The sequence below is a fragment of the Zingiber officinale genome, chromosome 3A (assembly GCF_018446385.1).
Source record: "Zingiber officinale cultivar Zhangliang chromosome 3A, Zo_v1.1, whole genome shotgun sequence".
In the NCBI taxonomy this organism is placed as follows: Eukaryota; Viridiplantae; Streptophyta; class Magnoliopsida; order Zingiberales; family Zingiberaceae; genus Zingiber; species Zingiber officinale.
The window spans coordinates 145106585-145120741 of NC_055990.1; the positions used below are offsets into that span (position 1 = coordinate 145106585).

A 14157-nucleotide genomic window follows, 5' to 3' on the forward strand; every position below is an offset into this window, starting at 1 on the left:
ATTCGTCCAATTTTGATATATTAATAACTTCAATCTTATTATTTTATGAAAAAATCAGGATTTTTTTATAATTTTAATAAAATCTAAAAAATATTAGATTAACAGCCTTTTTCTTCCCCTACTGAAAATAATTTTAATTTTTTCGTAACTTTTATATTAAAAAAATATATAAGATACTCTTTAATTTCATATTTTATGATTAACAATACCACAAGGAAATTTTTTTTATAAATGTTTTAGATGATATATAAAAAATATATATTTTTTGATCTTTTATTAAAATGAAGTTTAATATTTGATATAAAAAAATAATTTTTAATAAAAAATTTATACTACAGCAACTTGATACATTCAAGTATTAATTAAAATTATCCAAATTTAATTAAAATTAATTAAAATACTCTTCGAAACCTGATCAACACTGTGAACATTTAAAATAATTTGGACCAAAATGATTACAACCTCATTAGACAAAAGCATTTTTGAAACATCGACGCTCCTTTTGTCTATTTTGGAAGAAAAAATTAAAATCGTGGGGGATTAAGAAACATGTCGATCAATCAACTGCTTAATGTACCTCAAGAAAGTCATAGCCAAGTTTTTTGGCAACTGGAGACCGAGACAACTCGGACGACAACACACGGTTTGACTCGGTCGGCGGCATCCCCCGACAAGTTAATATACTTCACATCACAAAAATGAATCGGCGTCATGGACAACGAGTTGACTTGACAGTTGGTCCAACGCAGAAAACCCTAAATTTTTTTAAGTCAAGTGAAATTTAATTAATTAGCTAATCAATTATTACGTAGTTTATATGAGAGGACGGAAATATCTCCTATGGCGAAAGATTTTTTTTAATGAATAATGGATTTGAAAATATTAGTGGTCAAAAATGGACCTTTATATTTATTTTTTATTTATCCTGATAATTAATGAATAATTTTCATATAACTAAATAGTAGATGAGATCTTCTGTCTCACTTTTCTTATGTGCACGTGTCTCATTCATGATCAGATGAATCACGTCAGATCATGCATCCTTGAGATTTGACATAATTTGATATGATCCATCTGATTAGTGAATGAGACACGGATATACAAAAAAAAGTGAGACAGAGGATCCCATCTCGCCCGATAGATCATCCCAAAATTAATATACATGAAGATTTAAATACATGATGTCAACTAATAAATAATAGAACGAAATAAAAACTTCACAAAGATGTTTCCAGTGTTTTTTATTTTCACTTTGAATTTTTTTTTTCTTTTGGAATCCGTTTGATGCAACGTTTGATATAAACGATGATTAGGCTTATGGCGCCTCTTCATGTCCGTCCCAAGATAACAAAAGATAAATGACTATACCGCATGATATGTAAGGGAAACTAATTCTCTAAGGAAATGGATCTTAGATTATTCGAATCTTACTCTTTTAATATAATTCTATCATTTGAGTACTAATTCAATTATCTCCATAAAAATTTTTATTCTTGAATCCATTGGATAAAAAGTCTATTATGCTTGTCCCCGTGTCCTTGTCAGTCCGCTCCGTCAATCCGCTCCAAGATCATCATGAGAGAGTAAATCATAGTGAAATAAGATGGATGAATGGATGAGTTGTAGATACCGAAATTTATGCCCTATCAGTCATAGAATTCTGACATTTACTCATGGGATAAATCTACCCTCTACTAAGTATTTCAGCTAAGCCCGGTGGGGTTCCCACCCGGTTGACTGATTAAGTGAAAAAATATAATGTCTCACGAGAGAAGTAAGAAGTTTCAAAGCATCCAATAAATTCAATTTAAAAATAAATTAAAATAAATCTAATTTCATTATTTTAATGACAACATTAACAAAACACAACATGTATTAATAATTCCAATAAGATTTGGTCCCCGTGGTCCTGGTCAAATGGCGGCTGGGATTAATGAATACTAATTGGTACTCTTTTTTCTAATGGCCAATTAATGACTCTCTCCTCTTTCTAATGAACTGTTCTTGACTTTTCCAAGATTTCAAAGTTCAAAGGAATCAAATTGTCTTCTTTTAAGTTTTTTAAAAAGGTAAACAAAACCAAGTTGTCGATGTGAATTATGACGATGTTAATTGGTCGCTAATTAGGGAGAAGAAGATGATGAACCGATGGATTACGATTGTTTAAGTGTGATTGTTGAAGCTGAATGAATCGAGCGAGCTAGGTAAGTTTCGCTGACCCGACCGATTGAGAGTTCGGACGAGTGAACTAAACCGAGCAAATCTAAAGGTCAAACAAATCGAGTAGGGTGAGAAAACTAAGTATGTTGCACTAGTATAATCAAACAAACCGAATCAATTGTTCGGCCAAATATGCAATGTTTCATAGCAAGATCACCAATTGGCTGCACACTAATTCAGGTTCAAATTGAAGTTGTGAATTTTGAACTTTTGAGTCAGAAGAAGTAGAGTTCGGATTAGAGTTAACAATCAAAGACCCCGCGGGCAATTGAACCCAACCACCTCTCAATCTATCTTCCGGATGCGAGGTTGCCCTCTACCATAATAGGGGCTCTTGGCTTGCTCGCAAGGGAGTAGCCGAAGCCGTGGTCTGAAAAAGAAGATACAAGCAACTTGGCCCTTTCTCCTTCCTACCTCTTTCCTTTCTCTCCTCTCTTTTTCTTTCCTTTCCATACTCTTCCTCCCCCTTATCGCGTCCAACATAATCATGGCCTTAGTTATCGATCAATTACGCTAACTCAATCTTCACTCCCTAAATATCAACAACTAGTACTAAGAACACACTGATCACTTTGAACAGCTATAGCATCTATATCAAACGTCTATACTTCACCATCAAACTAGTCTTGTTGATCGGCCTTACCGAAAAAAAGATGCAATATTACAATGGAATTGATATAGAGACGGTTGCTATCACAATTATGAGAATGTTGTAGTGCAAGACAGAACTGTAAACTAGAATGATATAACTTTGTTGTATTTGTCTCATTCATATTTCTCACGTCAACCATGAATTCAACATTTAAAGAATGATTAGATTCACTAACAAAATTTATATATAGGCACAAATTTCATATCAAACTTATTCAATGAAAAAGAAAGAACTTGTATTTGACAATACATATGACTGGGAAAGGCGATTAGAACATACCACTGCAAAACTAAGCTCCAAGGAGTCTCCGTATCTAGTTCGGTGTTGAATTGTAATGTTTAGTACATATTCGAGCTTCCGAATCAAGTTTTCTCCTTGCTGCTATTGTATCTCTCACAAAGTCCGTTGCCGTGTGTGCTAAATTCCAAGTGTAAACAAACATTTCCTCCCTGATGTTACTTCAGTGATGAGCTAAATTCTTGTACTCCGTCCAGCTATTTAGTCTATCAGTTAGGATATCTTTGTCTTTATCAGATTCCTCGTCTCTTGGTTCTTCAATCAAACCACAATTTGGATGATGTAGAAGGGATGACAAGAATATGTGTATCCACAATATCAATATGAGACTGACCTTATGAAGGATATCTAACTTTTAAGAGATACTCAAACTCCAAACACATTCACGACCTTTGCATACATTCGAACCAGAGTCTGATCATGTCGACCAAGGAATTAAGCTGATTGTATCCTCCCACATCTTCTTTCAATCCTTTCACATCCATTAACTTTCTTACTTCAACAACTTCATTCCAAAAGGCAGCATTGTTTCAAGTAAATACTCGAAAACTTTATCTTTTGACCGAACAGGCATCCAAACACATTCAAACTGAATCGTAACCATTTCGTAGGCTGAAGGAATCAACCTGACTGTGCCCCACATCTTTCTTCAATCCCTTCACTTTCATTAATTCTCTTACTTCACCAATCTCATTCCACAAGCCAGCAGAGGCATACAAGTTAGACCACTCCACATGAATCCCTGCATTGTAAGGATCGAATTCCAGAGCCATCTTAGCAGCAATCTTCCCTATCTCGACGTTCCCGGAGTTTCTGCAAGCACTAAGCAAAGCACCCCAAACACTGGCATTCAAATTACCACCACCAGATTTATTTTCCATCATCATCATCTCATTGGCAAACTTCCATGCCATCTCCAAATTCCCTGCTTTGCAAAGCATATCAATCACACATCCATAATGCTCAGCTCCAGGAACCATACCGTGCACCCGCAAGATCGAATTGAAAAAGTTGAGACCCTTGATCACATTACCCGAGTGACTACAAGCTGAAAGAACAGCCAACAAAGCAATCTTATCGGGTTCGATCCCTTCAAGTAGCATTTTCTCGTATGTTTCTACAACCTCAGCAAACTTCCCATTCCGGCCGTAAGCATTGAGCATCGAAGTCCATAGCACGACGTCCTTGCGTGTTACATGTGCAGCCATATCGAACACCGAGTGAGCCTTGGCTACAAGGCCGCACCGTGCATACATTTCCACCAAGGAGCAAATGAGGACAGCGTTCTCGGTGAAGGCACTCCTGCGGAGAAGGTATGCGTGCGTTTGCAAGCCCAATGGGGTGGCCGGCGCCTCGGAGCAAATCTGCAAAACGGCGGACACGGTGAAGCCGTCGGGCTCCAGTGAGAGCTCGCGCATTCTGCGGAAGAGGCGGAAGCCCTCCGTCCAGCGCCGGCTCTCGACGTATCCGCCGAGGAGGGAATTGGCGCAGACCGTGTTTCTGTGAGGCATTTCGTCGAACACCTGGGAGGCATCCTCCACGGCGAGCGATCGGGCGTAGCAATCGATCAGAGCGCCGCAGACGAAGACGCTGGAGAGACAGCCGGAGGTGAGCCCGCGGGCGTGGATCTGACGAGCGAGGTCCGGGGAGGCGACGGTGAGGGCGGAGCAGAGGGAGTAGGAATCGGAGGGAAGGCCCAAGCTGTTGAGGATTGCGAAGGAGAGTAGCGCCGAGGAGCGAAAGCCGTGGCGGGCGAAGGCGGCAAGGAGAGAGTTCCAGCGGGAAGCGTCGGCGGGGTGGCGGAGGAGGAGGAGGAGTTTGGGGTGAACGGCGGCGTGGGGGAGGAGGTGGGTTCGGAGTAGGCGACCGTGGAGGGCCTTAGCGGCGGCGCCGCCGGCGGAGATCCGGGTTGCTGGTTGGATTTGCATCAAAATTACAAAGATGTCTCGAATCGAATCTTTTGATAAATTTGCGAGGGGCTCATAGATATTACACCTTTATAGATTTCACCCCCAAAATTTCTTATTTTCTCATTACCCCTTTTTTGGTTTAATGCGCAACCCAATTTCTTACCAGAATTTCAATTGCCTATCATTCTGGACCCACTTGAGAGCCTGTCTCTGAAGCAGACGTCAAGTATCTACAGTGTAAATTCTCCGTTCTCGCAACTTTTACGGACTTCGATGTTCTGTTTCTTCTTTTGCCAGCTTCGTATTTCTCTTCGGAAAATAGCGAGAGTGTCTTCCTGTTTTTTCGATCATTTATTTTGCTATCTTCTTTTGCCATCTTCGTAGTTCTTAGGGGAGAAGAAGGTAGAGGGGGGCAAAAACGTTTTTTGATCAGTTTTTTTTAAATGTTTATTCAGTTCTTAGGGTAGAAGAAGAGGGAGGGACAAGGGTTCTAGATAGGGTTTTGTACGAGGTGAAGGAAGAAGAAAACAGTAGAAGCAGCGGAGGAGAAGGTTGAAGTCATGTCTTTAGGCTACGCCGAGAAGCTCTCCTACCGGGAGGACATCGGCACTGTGGGCATGTCGGAGATCTTCGACCCTTCCGACATCCTCCATCAAAAGGTATTCTTGCTTTCCCTGTCCTCCTTTTTGTCTCCTAAAATTGCTGCTCGTGTTGATTTATCCATTATTGTAATTTTAGCAATAGGAAAAAGAGAGAGAGAGAAAAATGTGAATGTGCTGTAATGTGCTGCTTTGAGAAGCAAAATAAGACCCATTACGGATGCTTCTTTTGTTTTTTGTTCATTCTCTTGCCATCATCATCAAGCAGTATCTATTCCAATTATTTGACATCAGTTACACAAATTCAGCTTTCTATTGAGCTTTTTGAAAGACTATCACTATTCAAATTGATCATAGTTTTTTTAATTATATTTGCTCTAGATGCAAACAATAGTAGATCAATTTAAAATAAATCAGTCCAATGGTTCCTAGTCCAAACACTACCTATGACAATTAACTCCGCCATGGCTGATCCCAAGCCCGGATAAAGGAGGAGAGTTACGCTAGGTTAGGTTGTCAGCCAATGCCAAAGAAAGACAAATGTTATGTATAGATTCATCAAACTATTGTTATTAATAGTTCAGAGACCGCATATTGTTGGCCATATAAAAGAGATTCCGAGCCACTTGTTTCATTAATTTTATTTAAACTTTTTGATTCCTTTACAATTGCTCCCTCTTTGTAAGTAATCAACTGCATCACTTTATAGCTTTTACACCTATTTTTCACGTTGTCTCTACTTGTTTTTCTTAGCTTATCATCTATTAATGCTACACATTATTGCATTGAGATTATAATTGTTTCTTTTTTACATTTATTTTATGGAAAAATGTTTTTTAAATTATTTTGGTTTCCTGTAGATTGAAGAGCTTGCCTTGATGATAAAAGAGGTAAGAAAATGAGGGTGTAACTCAAATCTTTAAGATTTTTGAGTCTCATCTTTTTCTTAAACAGAACATCTATTATGGCAGAGCAAACATTTAGTGGCATTCACAGGAGCTGGGATTTCTACTTCAAGTGGCATTCCTGATTTTCGAGGACCTAAGGGCGTTTGGACTCTTCAGGTAATGTCATCTCAATTATACCAATGTACACTCGCTGACTAGCACCTTCTCTTTCTCTTTTACGACTTATTTCTGTTATTTGAATAATTCCTAGTGGTTTACTAGAAGTTTTTTTTGTTAATCAATAGAGAATTTTGGCTGCAGATGAGTTTGAGATCAGAACTGAGCTTGTCTCATTCAATTATATCTCTAAAAAGCACTGTTCCTTATTTCTTTTCATTTTGCCCCCATTTTTACATCATGAAGAAGTGAAAGGTCTTACTGTCAATAGAGGAGCCTGTGCATAGACATTGTGCATTTCATTCACTTTCTGATACAAACACATTTGGAATTCGAAAAATTGTTATTGTGTATCAAGGTTTGAAATCTTGTTTCCAACCGGGGTTTCGGTTTCTGGTCAAAAAGAGATGTGTTGGTACCATGCTCACAATGCCAACTCACGGTGCTGAAGACACCTTAAAAGGAATTGGATAAGAGGAGGAAAAAGAAAGCCCTAACCTTATTGTGTAGTTGTCGCAAAGCTCGCGACAATGTCATCAAAGGCCTGTGCATTTGTGGCTGTCGTTATAACAGTGGAAACCTCTTGTCGCATTGCCTCGAATAATGGAAGCCTCAGCTTTCTCTCAAACAATGGAAGTTTTGAACGACTTCATCATCTTGGACCAAAAAAGCCTCAAGCTATTTTGTCATCTCAAATAGCTTGATGAAGCTTAACTGTCACATTCTGAAGGATTCAAGATGCCACTTTGAGAGAAGGGAAACAATGATGAGGGGTTTCTGGTCCAAGCCTTGATCGAGCATGTACCACGTGCCACTCAACGGGTGGAAAGAGATGTTTCACCCATACCGACTAGCATAGAACGGGACTTAAATCCTTATGTGCATTCTTGTTACAATAATTATTTTCATAGTGCATGAATCTAGTTAATTTTACTAGAATGCCATATTTAACCAATTCTGTAAGGGTTATGTTTGTTGGATAATCTATCAATTTCAGTAATGCTAGGAGTATAATGAGTTGCTGGCTAAATAGGCTGTGTATTCAAAACCTCGTGCATCCACATTTGCCTTATTTGTACAATAACTTGTTTTTTCGTCTATAATATAGTGGTTCAAGGTGAAGTATTCCTTTTTCCCTTTTGGTACTTCTTTGTTTTCAACTTAATGGGTCATTCTGTTACCTCTAGTTTATAGTGACATCACATTTTTCACTGTGTTCATGTGACTTTTCCACAGATCCAGAGTCATTTTTCTGATCCAATTACAAAGATTTTCTTATGGATAAAGTAACATAAGAGGTCTGTCTTGTTAGAGCGGTGAATGATGAATTTTCCAGTTATTGTCAGACACTGGAAGCTGATTACACTAGCTAGTACTGAACTTTGTGGACTCATTCTTAGCACGCTTCAATTCTTTTGATCAGTGCAATCTATGCAGATGCATTTGCTACCACAATTCCATTAGCAACTGCTATGTATAATTAACTAATTCTTTCATCTCATGTCCAGCGTGCTGGCAAGGGGTTGCCTGAAGCATCACTTCCTTTTGATCGTGCAATGCCAAGTTTGACTCATATGGCTTTAGTTGAATTGGAGAAGGCTGGTATCCTTAAGTTTGTTATCAGCCAGGTAATTGGAATCTTCTTGTTCATACCTTGATATCTCGAACAAAAATCATTATTGTTTTGTATGCGAGGGAATTGATTTTACATTCTGAAAATCACATGCAACAAAAATAAAAATTGACAATAGGAGAGATTGGAGCTTTCTCATCTGGAACTATGGATGTTCATTTCAAATAAACAAGAGTTATTTAATTGACTAATCGTTTTGTTTTTTTGTGTACTATTGTAGTTGACTGAATAACCACTTGTCCCAAAAGCCTGAATTATTAAACAAGAGGCCAATCTATATATTTATATTCTTAATACTCTCCCTTTATGTGTGGATCAGTATACTAGACTTGATTGGAGATAAATTAATGGGATAATATTACCACTTATTCCAAAAGCGCGAGTTATGAGGAAAGAGATAAATCAATATATTTCTATTCTTCATATGAATTGTACATGTGGTTGTCATTTCTTCCATCATCGTCTGAGCCATTTCCAGCCATTTCCTACTAATGTCATTTGCAATCACTAAGTTCATATAAGACTGACAAGCAAAATGCTAATGCTCACTGACACCAACAACTTAAATATATGATGGCTCCTAAATTTCTAGCATAGGCACACTAAATAGAAAAATAGAAAATCAGAAGATAAAAAATTTCTATGGTTATGCTATTTATGGTGTTAGACTTCTGCAATGCCTTCAGATCCATTACACCAGTTAAATTGGTTAAACTAGCTGATCTGTATGGTTCCAAGACATTGGTAATACCTTGTACAGCCAATAGAGGAGTTACTTTTTATTTGCATTGGCAAGCCCTAAATTCCTCTCAGATAGGATATTTAGTTATAAGATCCTTTAACTATTTACAATTTGCATCTAAGTATTCATTTAGACTTACATATATAATAGCATAAAATAAATACAATTTTGGCCCAAAGTGGCACTCATCAATGTTGAAACTGTTTTAAGTCTATGCCAGGAAGTTCTTTTCTTGTTTTGTTTTTTGAGGTATTATGTTCACATACCATATCCAATGTCACTGAGATTAAGAAGGTCCTCTAGAATGAAACCTACTTGTGCTTAAAGCAGGCTGTTGAAAGGGCTGTTGCAGATTGCAGGGTCTCCATTTTGCCCACCTTACCCATGAATAAGGCAATTAAATGAGTTGGAAATTGATTCTCTGGTTAAGCCTCTCATGCATAACACCATCTTGGCTATTTTCCTAGGTTTCTCTATGCTCATTTATTGTTCTTCAATTCAGGGTATTGCAGTTTTTCCTATGTTTCAAGTGCGTGCTTTTGATTTCGACTTCTAATATTAACACACCATGTTGTAACTTTTTTGCTAGAATGTAGATAGTCTTCATCTGCGATCAGGAATTCCTAGAAAAAAGTTAGCTGAATTGCATGGAAATTCCTTTCGGGAAGTTTGCCCTTCTTGTGAAACTGAGTATGCTTTCACCACCATCCTTATTTCTTTTATAAGCTATTTCTTTGCTCCTGATTTTGTCACTTTTTTAACCAGTACGAACACAGTGTTTTCCACTAAGATTCACAATATCTTGCTCGTCTTATGTAAAAATGTATAATTTTCTCATTCAATATAGATTGTAAACCCTTCTAGGTATGTACGGGATTTTGAAGTTGAAACCATTGGGATGAAAGAGACATCAAGGCGTTGTTCTGATACAAACTGTGGTGCAAAGCTTAGGGATAGTGTTCTTGATTGGGAGGTGATAAGCTGTTACATTGTCTGGTTGTTTGAATATTGCTAAAATTTCTACTTCTTGCAAGTGCATGCTATATTAGAGCTAGTACTTCTTGAATGTGCAATTTCTGTAGTTTATTTCTTCATTGCTCACAAATATACTTTGATATATGTACGGACATCTATCGTATAGCTTTTTTATGCTGCTTCTTAAAAAAAAAGTACGTTATAGCAACCAACATCCTCAAACAATTTGTATAGCCATTCTTTTTAAATAAAAATGACACATAGGCTTGCTCATTTGTTCCAGTCATGTGCTGATGTATCCTCATTTAATATGTAAGAAGAACAATTCATGTATCCCATATGATTGCTTGTCTGTTTCATTATCGTTCAAATGCTAATGTTTCTGGTATCTTTTTCATGAGAAGTTTGTTTTCACGCCTCTCACAACCTGCAGGATGCTTTGCCCCCTAAAGAGGTGAATGCTGCTGAGAATCACTGCAAAACTGCTGACCTTGTATTGTGTTTAGGGACTAGGTAATCTTTTGCTCTGCGAGCATCTGGAAGATCATAAATTATGATAAAAAGTACTTATGCTGCGACACTTGCTAATATCGTGTTTTCCTAACTTCAAAAAATGTTTGTTTGTTTTTTTGCTTATTCTTTACAATGTTAATGAAGAAAGAAAGAATTTCCATACATATAGGGAGAGCTTCAGAGTTTTATGTTTTGAATTACACTACTAATTTCTAAAGATTGTGTACTTTTTTTTTTTCAATAATGTTGTAGTTAAGCTTTCTGATTGCTATGTTGTTCCACGTAGTTTGCAGATAACACCCGCTTGCAACTTACCTTTGAAATGCATTCGAAACAATGGAAAGATTGTGATTGTAAATCTTCAGGTATCAAAGTATCTAGTCATGGTAGGATATATATTCTCATTTTGCTCTATCCACATTGTTGTTAATATTTGAGTGTTATAACATCTAAATGATGTTATAAACTAATGTGGATAAGTGTAATAAAAGCTACACATTAACAATGTTGAATTTTTGATTGTTGTTAATGAGCACATTTTATATAAAAAAAATTCAAAATTAAGAAAATAAATTTTGAATAAAATAATAAAAACAATAAATAGATAGTGGGACACACAAATAATTAATATTAATGTTAAAATGAATGTGAGTGTGTGTTAAGAAAAGAAAGTATTAATATAATAGGTACGTGGTATGCTATTTGAAGAGGTGACGATATTAATGTTCAAACCAATGCGGATGCTTTGCATAAAATGGCATTAATGCAGAATAAGGATGTTTTTCCTGGTCAACTTAATCATATTTCATGCAGAAATGAATGACATACTAATAAGCATATATATAAATCAATTATCAATGAAGATAGAACGGGATATAACTTCATACCACTCTAAGATAATAAATAGAAACTATTTTATTTCTAAGACATAAATGAATTGATTAATTAGCAGAAATGAAAGATGTAATTTTTTCAAGAACATTGTTGAACTGAACCTGCAATACTAGTGGTGTCATTCCTCAGTTCTGTGTGTGTACTCTCTAATGTAAAGTTTTAAAACAATCATTCAAATGGGACTACACTATATGGTCTTTCTTCCACTAAATGTAAAGTAATTTTCTTCTCCACTTACTAATGAACGTTTGCAAAAAGGCTAAAGTTAGTGCTGCTCATTTAGATTCTATTTGTTAGCATTCAAATAATTCTTCAAGTCCACTTTGCATTTGCTATCTTGAAAATCTAAAGATTACTTACCCTTTTGGGAGCACAAAATTTTTTAGCCGCTGTCAACCTTTGATTTAGTTGAAATGAAGAAATCATCCAATAATTCTTTCTTTACTACCTAACCTATAATCTGATAATTCTCCGACCATTTTTTTTTGGATCAATTCAGATGTTAACAAGATGAGGTGATGCTACAATTCTTCCTGTAGATTCACCTTGTCTTCTCACATTCTCATAAACTTAAATGTGCTACCTCTATGTCACTGAACCAGTTTTTCACAGATTCACCTAGTTCTGACAGGAAGATTAATAGTATTCATTTTTGGCAGCAAGCAATATTAGAAATTCTGCACAGACTTTGAACTTTGCTGATCTGTCTCAAGAAATTAAAGTTGGTTGTATGCTAGATAGAGGATAAGAAGTTCAAAGACTTACTCTAATGGATTTGTTCAGCAATAAAAAAGATAGCATTGTAATTAAAACTACTAATCAAGCATATCAATGACAATTATGACTAACTATTACTCACAATACTTATTTTTAAAAAGTATTAGCAATGGCAAGTTTTTGGCTGAAGGAAATTATTTAAGATGATAGTTAAAAATCCATTTCACACATTCAGCTGACCTAACAGAAGAATCATTTATGCTTCCTGTAAAGGAAAATGATCATCCTCCTGGAGGATCTGATTCTTGCGTCGCACAACATGATCTAAGAGACATTCTACTGTCAGTCAAGACACACATGGACTTCAACTATCATATATATGATTTGGTTTTATCAGTTACAGAGACTAACCATTGATAAAATCTTTAATCACATGATTATCATCGGGCAGTGTAATCAAGATTCAAGATCTAAAATCTTAGTAAAAGAATTTATACCAAGGTATTGGACTTCTGAAATTTTTTCAAAGAATGAAGCTTTATTCAATTAAGAATGGGTATTTATTCTCAAGCAAAATACATTCAAATATCAATTGAATAAATCTTATGTGCTATAGGTATCTGTCGTGGTTACGTTTCATCGTGCAATAGCTTCCACATATTCTAGAAAATTAGATGGACAGTAACCATTTATCACTTCATTGCCTTCATTTGGTTTCTCTCTTGGTAACATATCCTCTGAAAACAAAGACAAATATTTGTATACATTTCACTATTGTTCTCTATTGAAGATAAGCTGGACTAACATATATAACAACTTTCCACCTAGTGATAATGGCAATCCTACAATTACGAGAATATAACCCTGCTAGATAATCCAGGACATTCAAAGAAGTTTTCAGAATCTGAAAAAAAAACATTGCTCCGATAAATAGTTCACTTAAGTATGCAAAGACTAAAGAGAGTAGTATTTAGCTCAGAGATGGTAAACAATCTTTCAATTGTATGCTGTTCACCAGGAGCTCAACTAGATGGCTAGATATGAATCCACTTGCGACTCAGTATGAGCCTCAACAGGTAACTGAATTATACTCAAATAGAGATGCAATAACAAATTCAAAATCTATTCTTCCAGTTTTTTCACACACTCTAATTGTATAGCTCGTACATTTCTCATCCGAGAAAAAAGAAGGAAAAAAAAAAAAAAAAAAAAAACAGAAAACCGAAGGAACAAAAGTAAGGACGCACGTTTGCAGATTTACCTTATTCTTGTCTATCCTCTTTACTGCCACCCGCTCTCCGGTAGCCTTCTCAGTGGCGACGAAGGTGTACCCAAACTGGCCATGCCCGAGAAGCTTCCCAATCGAGTACCTGTTCTCGAAATCTTTCGCGTACCCAAAGTCGGTTCTTTTCCCGCAAGGTACCAGCCCAACGGACCGCTTCTTCTCACCTCGCTCCTTCTGCGGCGGCTGCTCCGACGCCGCCTCATTCCGCGGCCCCTCCGCCTGCTTCTCGCTCGCCGTCGCGCCGCCACTTCTTCTGGAGCCACCGGTGACCTTGATGTCCGCGGAGAAGCACACGCCCATTCTGCTCCGATCTGGCGACCTCGCTAACCATCAATGGATAGGGGAAGCCGAGGCGTATATAAAAAAAGGGGATCCAACGGGGCCACAATTTTGGAGAAGGAAGAGGGAAAGGTGTAGGAAGATGGGGGGAAGGAAGGCAGGGGGGTGCTGGTGGTCAAAGGAGGAGACCGTCTTGGATTCAAGGCAACCCCTCCATTTCTTTCCCTTTTTCACCCTCTCTTTCTCCCTCGAACAGGAACAAGTCCAGGATGGGATAGAACACCATCGAGATGGGAAGAACAATTTTGTTACGAGCAAAATCGCCATAAAAATCGCTTCTTTTTTTTTAATCGAAAGAAGAACTGGATCTTTGATTC

The 14157-nt window shown here is 37.1% G+C and overlaps 3 protein-coding genes across 3 annotated transcripts; 1 reads left to right on the forward strand and 2 right to left on the reverse strand.

Annotated features, from left to right (window-relative positions):
• Positions 1-3753: 3753 nt before the first annotated feature.
• Positions 3754-5097, reverse strand: LOC122050745 (putative pentatricopeptide repeat-containing protein At3g15130). The gene has a single exon (XM_042611627.1). It carries the CDS (start codon positions 5095-5097, stop codon positions 3754-3756), a length of 1344 nt encoding a protein of 447 aa, XP_042467561.1.
• A 242-nt stretch (positions 5098-5339) lies between these two features.
• Positions 5340-11081, forward strand: LOC122052637 (NAD-dependent protein deacetylase SRT1-like). Its single transcript, XM_042614256.1, has 8 exons — positions 5340-5738; positions 6539-6568; positions 6650-6742; positions 8251-8370; positions 9707-9807; positions 9982-10090; positions 10526-10605; positions 10892-11081. The coding sequence occupies exons 1-8, from the start codon at positions 5640-5642 to the stop codon at positions 11040-11042; spliced, it is 783 nt and encodes a 260-aa protein (XP_042470190.1). The 5' UTR covers positions 5340-5639; the 3' UTR covers positions 11043-11081.
• A 1000-nt stretch (positions 11082-12081) lies between these two features.
• Positions 12082-14157, reverse strand: LOC122052638 (calcium-dependent protein kinase 28-like). The gene has a single exon (XM_042614257.1). It carries the CDS (start codon positions 13799-13801, stop codon positions 13286-13288), a length of 516 nt encoding a protein of 171 aa, XP_042470191.1. The 5' UTR covers positions 13802-14157; the 3' UTR covers positions 12082-13285.

Excerpts from the sequence above, each read along its gene's own strand:
- LOC122052638 (XM_042614257.1), bottom strand. The coding sequence starts at position 13,801 with ATGGGCGTGTGCTTCTCCGCGGACATCAAGGTCACCGGTGGCTCCAGA.
- LOC122052637 (XM_042614256.1), top strand. The coding sequence starts at position 5,640 with ATGTCTTTAGGCTACGCCGAGAAGCTCTCCTACCGGGAGGACATCGGC. Across the intron at positions 6,569-6,649 it reads TTGCCTTGATGATAAAAGAG|AGCAAACATTTAGTGGCATT; the intron begins GTAAGAAAATGA and ends CTATTATGGCAG. Across the intron at positions 10,091-10,525 it reads ATAGTGTTCTTGATTGGGAG|GATGCTTTGCCCCCTAAAGA; the intron begins GTGATAAGCTGT and ends CACAACCTGCAG.
- LOC122050745 (XM_042611627.1), bottom strand. The coding sequence starts at position 5,097 with ATGCAAATCCAACCAGCAACCCGGATCTCCGCCGGCGGCGCCGCCGCT.